Here is a 16,658-nt window from a genome sequence, read left to right as displayed (position 1 = left end):
TTAAGTGGGACGGTCCTTCGGATGAGACCGCAAAAACCGATGTCCAATGTCACAGCAGGCCTAGGTGTGACACGATAAAGATCCCTTCCTGTTCAAAGGCCGTAAGCGCCGAGCATACGAGTGAAATATTCTCGAGCGGGACGTTAAACAATATTAAATCAATCAATATTAATTGTTTAATTGTCTTTTATTAGTAAATTCTGCTGCGCTATATTAAGGGTTTGTTCTGACGCATAACAGAATTCTCATTCATAAGGCTGTTTTTCTCCCCGCAATTCTTGACAAAACACAGGATAAAATCGTATATTTTCTGTTTTCCTCACAAACAAGCTCCGATGTTATGATGAGGCATCACTGAAATAAAATGCCAAAAATCTTCAAATTGTTTTCGCCACTCAAGCGTCCGATTCCTTCATTCCCAGAGTAAGCGAATCGGATGTCTGGAAGTCAGTTTACAAGATCTTTCACATTCTATTTGTCTGGGAGATAGATGTTCGTTCTACGGAGGTGAAGGTTTATAATGGACAGTAACATAGCACCTGTACTTACGTATTTCTATATATTCACTGGTTTCTTACACGTGCTGTGTATGGGATAATGTGACTTTCAGTGTCTATCTTTTCACCCCACATCCTTCTGTACATACCTAGTAATAAAACTTTTCCTTCATCTGTAGATCATACAACCTAGTAATAAAACTTCTTCATCTGTAGATCATACAACCTAGTAATAAAACTTCTCCATCATCTGTAGATCATACAACCTAGTAATAAAACTTCTTCATCTGTAGATCATACAACCTAGTAATAAAACTTCTCCATCATCTGTAGATCATACAACCTAGTAATAAAACTTCTTCATCTGTAGATCATACAACCTAGTAATAAAACTTCTCCATCATCTGTAGATCAAACAACCTAGTAATAAAACTTCTCCATCATCTGTAGATAACCTAGTAATAAAACTTCTCCATCATCTGTAGATCATACAACCTAGTAATAAAACTTCTCCATCATCTGTAGATCATACAACCTAGTAATAAAACTTCTCCATCATCTGTAGATCATACAACCTAGTAATAAAACTTCTCCATCATCTGTAAATCAAACAGCCTAGTAATAAAACTTCTCCATCATCTGTAGATCATACAACCTAGTGATAAAACTTCTCCATCATCTGTAGATCATACAACCTAGTGATAAAACTTCTCCATCATCTGTAGATCATACAACCTAGTAATAAAACTTCTCCATCATCTGTAGATCATACAACCTAGTGATAAAACTTCTCCATCATCTGTAGATCATACAACCTAGTAATAAAACTTCTCCATCATCTGTAGATCATACAACCTAGTAATAAAACTTCTCCATCATCTGTAAATCAAACAGCCTAGTAATAAAACTTCTCCATCATCTGTAGATCATACAACCTAGTGATAAAACTTCTCCATCATCTGTAGATCATACAACCTAGTGATAAAACTTCTCCATCATCTGTAGATCATACAACCTAGTAATAAAACTTCTCCATCATCTGTAGATCATACAACCTAGTGATAAAACTTCTCCATCATCTGTAGATCATACAACCTAGTGATAAAACTTCTCCATCATCTGTAGATCATACAACCTAGTGATAAAACTTCTCCATCATCTGTAGATCATACAACCTAGTGATAAAACTTCTCCATCATCTGTAGATCATACAACCTAGTAATAAAACTTCTCCATCATCTGTAGATCATACAACCTAGTAATAAAACTTCTCCATCATCTGTAGATCATACAACCTAGTAATAAAACTTCTCCATCATCTGTAGATCATACAACCCAGTAATAAAACTTCTCCATCATCTGTAGATCATACAACCTAGTAATAAAACTTCTCCATCATCTGTAGATCATACAACCTAGTAATAAAACTTCTCCATCATCTGTAGATCATACAACCTAGTAATAAAACTTCTTCATCATCTGTAGATCATACAACCTAGTGATAAAACTTCTTCATCTGTAGATCATACAACCCAGTAATAAAACTTCTCCATCATCTGTAGATCATACAACCTAGTAATAAAACTTCTTCATCTGTAGATCATACAACCTAGTAATAAAACTTCTCCATCATCTGTAGATCATACAACCTAGTAATAAAACTTCTCCATCATCTGTAGATAACCTAGTGATAAAACTTCTCCATCATCTGTAGATCATACAACCTAGTAATAAAACTTCTCCATCATCTGTAGATAACCTAGTGATAAAACTTCTCCATCATCTGTAGATCATACAACCTAGTAATAAAACTTCTCCATCATCTGTAGATAACCTAGTGATAAAACTTCTCCATCATCTGTAGATCATACAACCTAGTAATAAAACTTCTCCATCATCTGTAGATAACCTAGTGATAAAACTTCTCCATCATCTGTAGATCATACAACCCAGTAATAAAACTTCTCCATCATCTGTAGATCATACAACCTAGTAATAAAACTTCTCCATCATCTGTAGATCAAACAACCTAGTAATAAAACTTCTCCATCATCTGTAGATCATACAACCTAGTAATAATGTTCCTGGTTTACAGCTTTTTGGGGGATGTATTTACTTGGATATGGTTTCAGTATACAGTGAAACATTTTACAAATTATATATTTTGTTGCGTTTGAAATATGTGGAAAATTCACGAAAAATTGATCGTATTTGTTCACTCAACAATGTACAATTGTGAAAATGTATCATTTATATATTTTTCTAACGGTTTTGTTTTTCTAGTTCACTAAACGCATTTATCAGTTTATTTTAGCAGTTTGGATTTTCTCAGTGAATATAAAAATCAAGTAAGCTTCAAGAAAAAAAAATAACCCAATGAAAAATATTTCACCATTACATTCACAAGTTGTAAATTTTTGTAACAGGTACATGTTTATTTTAACGTGGTAACATACGTCAACATCATAAAAAAAATGATGCTTAGATAATTCAGGTATACCAAATCCTGTTTTAAAAGAAAATATTTGTTAACAGGTATATTATTGTAATCAACAACACGCAATGATCTTAATCTCATTTAAAATCATACTCAAGCACGGCTTATAATGTACATCTCTGATGTGAAATAGTTAGCAATACGAGCATTTTTGATCAATAAATGATAAAAAAAAAAAAAAAAAAGCCCAAACTAATTCGATGTACATACATACAAACAGTAGGGAGTTTGATGAGATGGTGGTGTAAGCCCCGGTGTGTTATAGGCAGAGGCTTTCTGATTTGTAAATCTTCAGAAATAATCTTATTCTGTGAGTGTGTCCTCGAGTTATATAAGAAATAGAATTTTACAGTAATTTTCTAATTGTGACCTGGTGCCTAGACTTTACTCGGATTACTACACGGGACAGAGTGTCTGTTTACACACCGAAGCAATTTAATTCGATGTGCTCTGAATTTCAAGAAAACCGATATTATTAAAGGAAGACATTAGCTGCAGGTTAAAAAGAAGGAGAAGAAGAAAACAAAACCAAATAGATTTTCCAGTTTCCAGTGTCAAAGAAGGAATACTGTGTTGGGCAGCATTACCAAGGAATGGCTGGGAATTTTTCTCTGCTTCAACATCCGTTATATATACAATATTATTCCCTATCTAGATTACAGTGTTTGAGAAATGTGATATCACAACCCCCGCCTGGTGCTGGTAAGTACCCGGAACGGAAGTAAAAAAGACAAAACAGTTAGGAAATCAAAATATTAATTGTATCTGTTTGTCAGCATTTGAGAAAAACCTTATCCGTTTGATTTTCAACAACGAAGAAAGGACAGTATAATGATTTGGAAAAAAAAAGTTTTTATTCGTTGAATTACATTGTATGGGTATTCTGTTATTTAGATAGTGACGGTCACAATGTGTATCATGTACGTGTTATTTAGATAATGACGGTCACCATCTGTATCATGTACGTGTTATTTAGATAATGACGGTCACCATCTGTATCATGTACGTGTTATTTAGATAATGACGGTCACCATCTGTATCATGTACGTGTTATTTAGATAATGACGGTCACCATCTGTATCATGTACGTGTTATTTGTACAGACGAGAATAACAGCGTCTCGTATATTGTATCTTCACTATGAAGGTTACGTTGATAAAAATATCGTGTTCCCTGACACCCGTGGCGGAATGGGACATGGAATTTTTTTTTGGAGAGAGAGGGGGGGGGGGGGGGGGGGCTGGAGAGGGAGTTACGAGGGATGCAACATTTCCTCCTTTGGTTGAACATGTTTAACGAAGGTTGTTTCTTTTTGTTGTTGTTATTTTGGTCTTTTCAACAACAACAACAACAACTCCACCTTTTAGCGGAAAAGTTACAATCTTTACTCTAAATTCTATCTGAGATCCATGCTGCACTCTGAGAATTTCTGAATCTTTGCAGTTGTTTCTTTGAATGATTGACGAGAGTGTATCATTCGTTTGAAATCACAACTTTAAAATCAAAAGAAACATCTGATTTCTTCTCTTGCATTGAGAATACGCATAAGATTCCCAAATGGCATGCTTTCTTAACAAGATTAATGATATAATTGAATTCACAGAAGTGATTTTTTTTTTGCACGCCCATGGTGATCAAGAGAGACAAAAACAGCTCTCTCTCTCTCTCGCTCTCTCTCTCTCTCTCTCTCTCTCTCTCTCTCTACCAGTTGTAATGATTGTCATTTCCTCATTAATATAGTAGCTGTGTGAATATAGTCAGGTCATTCTAGCCAAAAATATAGCGTAACCTCAAACTAATAATGCAGGAATGAATCTTGATACATATAGTAGTTGTGAATAATGCAGGAATGAATCTTGATACATATAGTAGTTGTGAATAATGCAGGAATGAATCTTGATACATATAGTAGTTGTGAATAATGCAGGAATGAATCTTGATACATATAGTAGTTGTGAATAATGCAGGAATGAATCTTGATACATATAGTAGTTGTGAATAATGCAGGAATGAATCTTGATACATATAGTAGTTGTGAATAATGCAGGAATGAATCTTGATAAATATAGTAGTTGTGAATAATGCAGGAATGAATCTTGATACATATAGTAGTTGTGAATAATGCAGGAATGAATCTTGATAAATATAGTAGTTGTGAATAATGCAGGAATGAATCTTGATACATATAGTAGTTGTGAATAATGCAGGAATGAATCTTGATACATATAGTAGTTGTAAATAATGCAGGAATGAATCTTGATACATATAGTAGTTGTGAATAATGCAGGAATGAATCTTGATACATATAGTAGTTGTAAATAATGCAGGAATGAATCTTGATACATATAGTAGTTGTGAATAATGCAGGAATGAATCTTGATACATATAGTAGTTGTGAATAATGCAGGAATGAATCTTGATACATATAGTAGTTGTAAATAATGCAGGAATGAATCTTGATACATATAGTAGTTGTGAATAATGCAGGAATGAATCTTGATACATATAGTAGTTGTGAATAATGCAGGAATGAATCTTGATACATATAGTAGTTGTGAATAATGCAGGAATGAATCTTGATACATATAGTAGTTGTGAATAATGCAGGAATGAATCTTGATAAATATAGTAGTTGTGAATAATGCAGGAATGAATCTTGATACGTATAGTAGTTGTGAATAATGCAGGAATGAATCTTGATACATATAGTAGTTGTGAATAATGCAGGAATGAATCTTGATAAATATAGTAGTTGTGAATAATGCAGGAATGAATCTTGATACATATAGTAGTTGTGAATAATGCAGGAATGAATCTTGATACATATAGTAGTTGTGAATAATGCAGGAATGAATCTTGATACATATAGTAGTTGTGAATAATGCAGGAATGAATCTTGATACATATAGTAGTTGTGAATAATGCAGGAATGAATCTTGATACATATAGTAGTTGTGAATAATGCAGGAATGAATCTTGATAAATATAGTAGTTGTGAATAATGCAGGAATGAATCTTGATACATATAGTAGTTGTGAATAATGCAGGAATGAATCTTGATACATATAGTAGTTGTGAATAATGCAGGAATGAATCTTGATACATATAGTAGTTGTGAATAATGCAGGAATGAATCTTGATAAATATAGTAGTTGTGAATAATGCAGGAATGAATCTTGATACATATAGTAGTTGTGAATAATGCAGGAATGAATCTTGATAAATATAGTAGTTGTGAATAATGCAGGAATGAATCTTGATACATATAGTAGTTGTGAATAATGCAGGAATGAATCTTGATACATATAGTAGTTGTGAATAATGCAGGAATGAATCTTGATACATATAGTAGTTGTGAATAATGCAGGAATGAATCTTGATACATATAGTAGTTGTGAATAATGCAGGAATGAATCTTGATACGTATAGTAGTTGTGAATAATGCAGGAATGAATCTTGATAAATATAGTAGTTGTGAATAATGCAGGAATGAATCTTGATAAATATAGTAGTTGTGAATAATGCGCGAATGAATCTTGATACGTATAGTAGTTGTGAATAATGCAGGAATGAATCTTGATAAATATAGTAGTTGTGAATAATGCAGGAATGAATCTTGATAAATATAGTAGTTGTGAATAATGCAGGAATGAATTTTGATAAATATTGGATGTCTGTAGAGAATTCCGACAGACATGAAAGTTGAATGTAAATGTAAGATATAAATTTCAGTTTTGAAAATACATGAGGAATTATGAACTGCAGCGCCTTACATAGGGATTATGAACTGCAGCGCCTTACATAGGGATTATGAACTACAGTGCCTTACATAGGGATACTTTTCTTATTATGAACTGCAGCGCCTTACATAGGCATACTTTTCTTGAAGCGTGGGGTATCGCAGTTCATATCCTCATGTATTTTCAAAAATTATATATTTATTTTTTAATCCGATATAATTCATGACGTCATATGTATCGTATGCTGTTTACGTCCATTTGAGAACATCGAGACAACACTAGGTTTAAGTAGAGTGCCACAAGGTTTGACGTATCCACGGAGCTCAGGGACGTGCATGTAGCAGTGGGGATTCGCCGGAAAACCCCCCACAAAATGATAATACCGGGAACTTAACGAAGGAACAGTCACTATCTATGTTAACGTCTAAGGTTTGACGCCGTGCCTGGTTGAGAATCGAACCCTGAAGCGAGAACCCGAACCACTAAGCTACTGCGACCTTTCTTAGGTTCATCATGATTTTTTTGTTAAAGTAATATTAGCTCTAAATCTGAAATTTTTATTTTCTTGTAAAAATGTGCAATTATAATAGTTTTGTGTGTAATTTTAACCATAGCAATTGGTGAAATTAATACTGATTTTAAATCAAAATAAAGATAGATTTTTATATCAAAATAAAAATATCGGTTCTTTTGAATATAGGCTATACATGTAAAGCACATGTATAAAACAAAACATTTTTGTACAGGAAGACCATGTTGTGATTTTACTTCTTTCAGAGCCCCTGGGTAGGTTTTTTAACACCAATATTAATAACAAAAGTGTATAAACCTTACTTTTTCCTGTCATTGAAGAAGTATATTCCAATTTTGCAACAAAAAATTTCGACATCAAAGTGAAAACCAGTATTCCTTTGAGAACATACGCGACGTTTCGAACATTTTCTCTAAAATTATTTTTCTATCTCCTCAATATGAAGAGTTCTTGTATGATTTCCGAAATAAGCTTGACTTTTATATTGGAGTAATAGTATCATTCTTAGTATATCGCCTTGGGTAGCTCAGTGGTTAGATCCCCTAACTAGTTACATGTATGCAAGGGTCCCGGGTTCGATACCAGATTGTTCAGAAGAATTTATTTCCTTGTTTGTTACATTTATACAACTTACTGTAAAACATAAGGACTGACTTTACATTTACTCTTGCAACAACCAGGGACTACCAAAATATACTAACTCTAAAACAGACATGGTAATATACCCCAATATCTTTTTGTAGAATGCAAATGCAAGAAAAATCATATATTATCGAAGGTTTTGAGCACAACTGTGCAGGATGCTACAACTCAGTATTTACTGGTACAGTACTGATCCCATTGGTGCAAACATATTACACATTTATTACTGAACCCTATGTAGATGAAAATTTTTGTGTCAATTCAAATTTGGATAGGGTTTGACAGGGACTATATTTTGTGGTAGAAGGATTGATATTACAGTTTCTGTTTCATCCAATATATCTTCTTTTTAGTTTTATGATTTATGATACAAGTAGTTCAAACTTGGAACTAGTTCAAATGGTGTACATGTGATTAATTAATTTGTTGATATATTTTTCCAAACAGAACACCGATTATCAAAAAAGTTAGAATTAATTTACTCGAAATTTTGTTTAAAAATCCAGTATTTTCGCCAATAATCTAAACATTTGACCTTTAACCCCCACTATTTAATGTTCCATTTTAAATTTTAAGATAAGACCTTGAAAATTATGTAAAATTTTAAGAACTGTATAATACTTCTAATATTTCTTCTAAACTCTCAAATTTGATATCATGATTTTTTTTTGTATATCAAGTGCAAGTTATTTCCATAAATAGTATTAGAGTTTATCACATGTAGTATTAGAAGACATGATTATGTATCTATTTTATTTAGTGATTCATTTCTGTTGCTTATGTTGTGTTGACACCAACAGACAAATCAAGTTTAAATGAATGAATCTTGAGTCAATTTGGAGTGCAAAAAGGTCATTTTTAGATCACTGTAGCGCAATAAGAAGCATTGTGACCCCCAGTTTTTCTTTTTGATTTCCTAATTCTCCATCAATGTAGAAATCTAAAATACACTTCTAAAAAAAATGACATTACTACAAATCCCAATCTCTTTATAGATATGTATATCAATGATATGTATATCATTCATTTTAGGGTGTCATCAGGTTATAGACCCTAACCATATGTTACAGCAGTGTCTTTATACAAAATGAGAGGCTTAATGAGGATAGTGGAAGTTATTTTAGAGATCCGTAAACAATTGGATTATATGATGGACATTAAAACTACTTAACAGCACAGCTGTTTCAGCAGTATAATATGGAGGATCTAGCCAGTCGGACGACAATATTTTGGAAACAACTTTTTCCTGTTCAGTAAAATGTATTTGTTTTTTGACAGCTGGGGATGTTTTTTCATCAATATTTTCTAAAAATGGCACATTAATAACAAGTTGGAAGGAGAACTTTCCACTCCTCGGCTAGCGGGTGTCTGTAATGTGTATTGTTGTCGTATTGAAAGTAACGTGAATTCAATATTATGTCTTTAATACTTTAGTTATAAAGCATTCATTCATTAATCCTTTCATTCACGAGAGAGAGAGAGAGAGAGAGAGAGAGAGAGAGAGATTGTTTCATCTACGCCTTGTCAAACATCTGTGTGCAGCATATGGATCTTGCCTTTTAGTTTCTTTTCAAGTTACACGTGCTGAAATATCAGTTAATACACAAAGCATGTGTGTTGTAAGTAATATAAGGATATTTTATTTACCTTCACATAGCTTTTTACATCAATGTACTAAACATTGGAATTTCTCTTAATACGAGGTAATGAAATATATACACTTTTTGGTCGGTATTGGAGAAACTTTCTGAGTATGAACGAGGTTCATTTGTAATATATCCTCGCTGTTTATGGCATTCGTGGCTATAGTCCTCTTGTCGTTTACGACATTCTCAGTCATAGTCCTATAATCATTTACGGCATTCGTGGCTATGGTCCTCTGATCGTTTACAACATTCTCAGTCATAGTCCTATAATCATTTATGGCATTCGTGGCTATGGTCCTCTGGTCGTTTATGACATTCTCAGTCATAGTCCTATAATCATTTACGGCATTCATGACTAGTCCTCTGGTCGTTTACAACATTCTCAGTCATAGTCCTATAATCATTTACGGCATTCATGACTAGTCGTCTGATCGTTTACGACATTCTCAGTCATAGCCCTATAATCATTTACGGCATTCATGACTAGTCTTCTGGTCGTTTACGACATTCTCAGTGACAGTCCTAGTAAAATCATTAACGGCATTCATGACTGGTCTTCTGGTTCTTTACGACATTCTCAGTGACAGTCCTAGTAAAATCATTAACGGCATTCATGACTGGTCTTCTGGTTGTTTACGGCATTCTCAGTGCCAGTCCTAGTAAAATCATTTACGACATTCATTGCTATATAATCTTCTGGCTGTTTACGACATTCGCGATTATAGTGCTTTAATTATTTACGGCATTTATATTCCTGGTCCCCTAGTCATTTACGACATTTATGTTCTTTACGTCCTTTACCGTAATGGCATTTATAGTCATAGCGCTCTGGCTGTTTACGACATTCATGATCATATCAGATAATTGCTTATCTTTGTGGAGTCAAATTTTCGTAATATGAGAATGAAATTCTTGTAAACGGTACCATTGGTTCACGATTGACAAATCGTTCTTTATTGTAAGTAAGTTTGTTTTGTCCTTTGACGATTTATCAGAAAGAAGAAAATTAACAAAGATTAATGATTGTGGAGTACTTTAACACCCCTCCTTGTAGAATGAATTCCTATAGTTGCATGTATGGGATAAATGAAAAATATAACCAACGGTGCTCAATTTCATAAATCATAAAAAGAATGCAAAATCGAGACCAGGACCTTAACAACACCAGAGGTGGAATCGGGTGCCTGAAAGGAGTAAGCATCCATTGTTGACAGATCGCGCTTGTCGTGAGCTCGCTGTCTTGCTCCTGTAAATGGAGTAATCTGTAGTTAAAATTGGTATAAATAAAACGGTATGACATTTGGCATACAGCATTGGATCCAAAGGCAAACTGTATTTGCAAACAAAATTATTATAATGACCACGAAGTTGCGAAATGTTGACTGAAAATTTTTAGAAACCCCTGTAGCATTAACTTATTTGTCAGTAGTCTGTCTCGATTTAGATTGATTGGTTGATGTTTTCCGCCACACTCAACAATTTTTCAGTTATATGGTGGCGCCCAGTTTTTATTGGTGGAAGATAGAACCCAGATACAATGTAGCTGGGAAGAGACCACCGACCTTCCGAAAGTAAACTGGGAAACTTTCTCACTTACCGGCGCGAGCGGTATTCGAACCTGCGCCGACAGAGGTGAGAGGCCGTGTGATTTAGAGATTAACCATACGCACAACATGCTCTCGCGAATTGAATCAGTTGGGAGACATAATGTATGGCATAAATGTTTGTGAACGAATTAAAAAAACCCACTTCCAATGCACCGACAGGAAAAACAAGAATTCGGTCAATAAATACAATGTTTTAGTGGGTCAATAAATACAATGTTTTAGTAGGTCAATAAATACAATGTTTTAGTGGGTCAATAAATACAATGTTTTAGTGGGTCAATACTCTGTGTTTTTGTATGATGTTACATGAGGTTGTATTCATCTTAAAAGTGTAGAATTATGTCAAGGTTTTTTCTCTCTCAAATTTAAGAATAATTTTTAAATGCTTTCATAGGTCCTTCTTTATAAGACTTGTTTGTAAAATCAGCGCCAAAAAGATCTGGACTATAATTTCATTACGTGTAACGATTGACTGAGAGGTTATTAGGTTAAAGTGTAACACTTGAATTACAGATATTTGAAAATTAAAATTCTTCTTTTGAAAAAAATTGCATTTTATTTTCACAGTACTAAACGGAAATTCAATTTCAGCTGAACGGTACTGCCCTCCTAGACACGACCATTTCATGGGTTGCTGGAACTACACAGATGCGGGAACTAGGGCTTATCTCCCTTGTCCAAACATACCCGGCTTTGCACCAGAAAGTGAGTAGATTTATTTGCGTAAATGCGAAATCACCATCAAGAATTGTTTATATGATTAGTTGACAAATCTCAGACAGAAGGAATATAAAGATATTGAAATATCTCCTACCACTTAATGCTCTTTCTCAAGTCCGTTCGTTAATGTTTATGTAAATAGAACAGCATTTGATGATGTTTCTTTTGAAGTACATCTTCGGAGTATGGTTTTTACAGAGCTGGCATACTTTGACTGCTTGGGGAATGGTTCCTGGTTTGTACACCCAGCCACTGGGAAGGAATATGCCAATTACACGGACTGCAGAAACTACCATAATGTCATAAAAGTGTGTAAAGACATATAATATAGTCACAAAAATACGTATAAAGACATAAAAAATAGTCACAAAAATACGTAAAGACATAGAAAATAGTCACAAAAATAGGTAAAGACATAGAAAATAGTCACAAAAATAGGTAAAGACATAGAAAATAGTCATAAACGTAAGTAAAACCTAGAAAATAGTCATAAAAGTAAATAAACTCATAGGACTTGGTCATACATGTACGTAAAGACATAGGAATTAATTTCTAAAACTGGCACATTGATAACTCCTCGGCTAGGCGGGTGTCTGTGTTGTGTATTGTGGCCGTATTTAAAGTAACGTGAATTCAATAGTATGCCTTCAATACAACCATATTGAAATTTTAAATTCCCGGTCAAGATCCACAGCAAAAGTATTAATATTGTCCAATTGTCTTTCAACTTTTGAACTTGAGTCATTCAGTCCTGAACTACAATATGGTTGACTCGTTTGAACTCGGAGGTTAATAGCTGGTGAAAACGAATCTGATCTGTCGAAACGGACGATCAACATTCATTCAAATATTGTGAGAGTGACCACAAATAGCTATATTTTAAACGGTAATTCTAAGTTGGCTGCAACGGATGACGGATGCATAAAATCCAACGTAAGGAAGAAAAATTGCATGGAGAAAAAATGGTGTAGGGTCAACAACGGCGACCTAATTCTCGGAAGTTGGACTTATTTTTTCAAAGTTTCTGTGAAGTTAGGTAAACGATTTATGTATCATAAAACAGAACAATATTCTGGCCTTCGACTGGGAAAACTTTTAATGCCTTATCACGATTAAAATCAAAGGTTTGAGAGTTTGAAGTGAGCAACCGAGAATTCAATGGCTGCTTTGTTACCTCCCTTCATTCTACATACTATATATACACTGTACAAGTTTGCTCAGATTGTGTCAAAACCCTGTGTTTTAAAAGGTTGGGGAAATTGTCGAAATTCGGATAATACAATGGGTCAACGATATGATATTTTAGAACTTGAATCTACATTATGTAGTTTACATTTCAAAACAAATATATAAAAATATAGATATGAACAATAAAATGTCTTTGTTGTCTTATCGGGTGATAAAAATGCTTGCTACCTTTATCACCCGATAAAACAACAAAGACAGCATTGTATAGTTTAATTGTTCCTAACAGCAACGCATTCACAGATAAGTGGCTATCGTTACAATTTGTAGATATATCAAAGGCATAAAAGACTGGAAAATTTTGACACATGATGAAAGAGTTTAGACCCTGACATTTCAGATACATGCACCAAGTCACACAGTAATGAGGCGTGCAGTGTTACAACCTTACAAGTCAGTAATGAGGCATACAGTGTTACAACCTTACAAGTCACACAGTAATGAGGCATGTAATGTTACAATCTTACAAGTCAGTAATGAGGCATACAGTGTTACAACCTTACAAGACAGTAATGAGGCATGTAGTGTTACAACCTTACAAGTCACACATTAATGAGGCATGTAGTGTTACAACGTTACAAGTCAGTAATGAGGCGTGCAGTGTTACAACCTTACAAGTCAGTAATGAGGCATGTAGTGTTACAACCTTACAAGTCACACAGTAATGAGGCATGTAATGTTACAATCTTACAAGTCAGTAATGAGGCATACAGTGTTACAACCTTACAAGACAGTAATGAGGCATGTAGTGTTACAACCTTACAAGTCACACAGTAATGAGGCATGTAGTGTTACAACCTTACAAGTCAGTAATGAGGCATGTAGTGTTACAACCTTACAAGTCACACAGTAATGAGGCGTGCAGTGTTACAACCTTACAAGTCAGTAATGAGGCATGCAGTGTTACAACCTTACAAGTCACACATTAATGAGGCGTGCAGTGTTACAACCTTACAAGTCAGTAATGAGGCATGCAGTGTTACAACCTTACAAGTCAGTAATGAGGCATGCAGTGTTACAACCTTACAAGTCACACAGTAATGAGGCATGTAGAGTTACAATCTTACAAGTCAGTAATGAGGCATGCAGTGTTACAATCTTACAAGTCAGTAATGAGGCATGCAGTGTTACAACCTTACAAGTCACACAGTAATGAGGCATGTAGTGTTACAACCTTACAAGTCAGTAATGAGGCATACAGTGTTACAACCTTACAAGTCAGACAGTAATGAGGCATGTAGTTTTACAACCTTACAAGTCAGACAGTAATGAGGCATGTAGTGTTACAACGTTACAAGTCAGTAATGAGGCGTGCAGTGTTACAACCTTACAAGTCAGTAATGAGGCATACAGTGTTACAACCTTACAAGTCAGACAGTAATGAGGCATGTAGTGTTACAACCTTACAAGTCAGACAGTAATGAGGCATGTAGTGTTACAACGTTACAAGTCAGTAATGAGGCATGCAGTGTTACAACCTTACAAGTCAGTAATGAGGCATGCAGTGTTACAACCTTACAAGTCAGTAATGAGGCATACAGTGTTACAACCTTACAAGTCAGTAATGAGGCATGCAGTGTTACAACCTTACAAGTCACACAGTAATGAGTCATGCAGTGTTACAACCTTACAAGTCAGTAATGAGGCGTGCAGTGTTACAACCTTACAAGTCAGTAATGAGGCATGCAGTGTTACAACCTTACAAGTCACACATTAATGAGGCATGCAGTGTTACAACCTTACAAGTCAGTAATGAGGCATACAGTGTTACAACCTTACAAGTCACACATTAATGAGGCATGTAGTGTTACAATCTTACAAGTCAGTAATGAGGCGTGCAGTGTTACAACCTTACAAGTCACACATTAATGAGGCATGTAGTGTTACAACGTTACAAGTCACACATTAATGAGGCATGTAGTGTTACAATCTTACAAGTCAGTAATGAGGCATGCAGTGTTACAACCTTACAAGTCACACATTAATGAGGCATGCAGTGTTACAACCTTACAAGTCAGTAATGAGGCATGTAGTGTTACAACCTTACAAGTCACACATTAATGAGGCATGTAATGTTACAACCTTACAAGTCACACATTAATGAGGCATGTAATGTTACAACTTTACAAGTCACACAGTAATGAGTCATGCAGTGTTACAACCTTACAAGTCAGTAATGAGGCGTGCAGTGTTACAACCTTACAAGTCACACATTAATGAGGCATGTAATGTTACAACCTTACAAGTCAGTAATGAGGCGTGCAGTGTTACAACCTTACAAGTCACACATTAATGAGGCATGTAGTGTTACAACGTTACAAGTCAGTAATGAGGCGTACAGTGTTACAACCTTACAAGTCAGTAATGAGGCGTGCAGTGTTACAACCTTACAAGTCACACATTAATGAGGCATGTAGTGTTACAACGTTACAAGTCAGTAATGAGGCGTGCAGTGTTACAACCTTACAAGTCACACAGTAATGAGGCATGTAGTGTTACAACCTTACAAGTCAGTAATGAGGCATGCAGTGTTACAACCTTACAAGTCACACAGTAATGAGGCATGTAGTGTTACAACCTTACAAGTCACACAGTAATGAGGCACACAGTGTTACAACCTTACAAGTCAGTAATGAGGCGTGCAGTGTTACAACCTTACAAGTCACACATTAATGAGGCATGTAATGTTACAACCTTACAAGTCAGTAATGAGGCGTGCAGTGTTACAACCTTACAAGTCACATATTAATGAGGCATGTAGTGTTACAACGTTACAAGTCAGTAATGAGGCGTGCAGTGTTACAACGTTACAAGTCAGTAATGAGGCGTGCAGTGTTACAACCTTACAAGTCACACATTAATGAGGCATGTAGTGTTACAACGTTACAAGTCAGTAATGAGGCGTGCAGTGTTACAACCTTACAAGTCACACAGTAATGAGGCATGCAGTGTTACAACGTTACAAGTCAGTAATGAGGCATGCAGTGTTACAACCTTACAAGTCAGTAATGAGGCGTGCAGTGTTACAACCTTACAAGTCAGTAATGAGGCATGCAGTGTTACAACCTTACAAGTCAGTAATGAGGCATACAGTGTTACAACCTTACAAGTCAGTAATGAGGCATGCAGTGTTACAACCTTACAAGTCACACAGTAATGAGTCATGCAGTGTTACAACCTTACAAGTCAGTAATGAGGCGTGCAGTGTTACAACCTTACAAGTCAGTAATGAGGCATGCAGTGTTACAACCTTACAAGTCACACATTAATGAGGCATGCAGTGTTACAACCTTACAAGTCAGTAATGAGGCATACAGTGTTACAACCTTACAAGTCACACATTAATGAGGCATGTAGTGTTACAATCTTACAAGTCAGTAATGAGGCGTGCAGTGTTACAACCTTACAAGTCACACATTAATGAGGCATGTAGTGTTACAACGTTACAAGTCACACATTAATGAGGCATGTAGTGTTACAATCTTACAAGTCAGTAATGAGGCATGCAGTGTTACAACCTTACAAGTCACAC

General features: G+C 35.0%; 1 protein-coding gene across 1 annotated transcript in view; it reads left to right on the top strand.

Moving 5' to 3' along the window:
• The first annotated feature begins 3,242 nt into the window (after positions 1-3,242).
• LOC125665894 (calcitonin receptor-like) overlaps positions 3,243-16,658 on the top strand; it is a 63,094-nt gene continuing 49,678 nt past the window's right edge. Inside the window, exons 1-3 of the mRNA XM_048898853.2 lie at positions 3,243-3,696; positions 11,753-11,866; positions 12,080-12,189. Coding sequence (XP_048754810.1) covers positions 3,588-3,696; positions 11,753-11,866; positions 12,080-12,189 — 333 coding nt within the window. The 5' untranslated portion in view covers positions 3,243-3,587. The remainder of the gene's footprint in view (positions 3,697-11,752; positions 11,867-12,079; positions 12,190-16,658) is intronic.

This window comes from Ostrea edulis, chromosome 10 (genome assembly GCF_947568905.1).
Source record: "Ostrea edulis chromosome 10, xbOstEdul1.1, whole genome shotgun sequence".
Taxonomy (NCBI): domain Eukaryota; kingdom Metazoa; phylum Mollusca; class Bivalvia; order Ostreida; family Ostreidae; genus Ostrea; species Ostrea edulis.
This window is presented reverse-complemented; position numbering and strand designations above follow the sequence as displayed.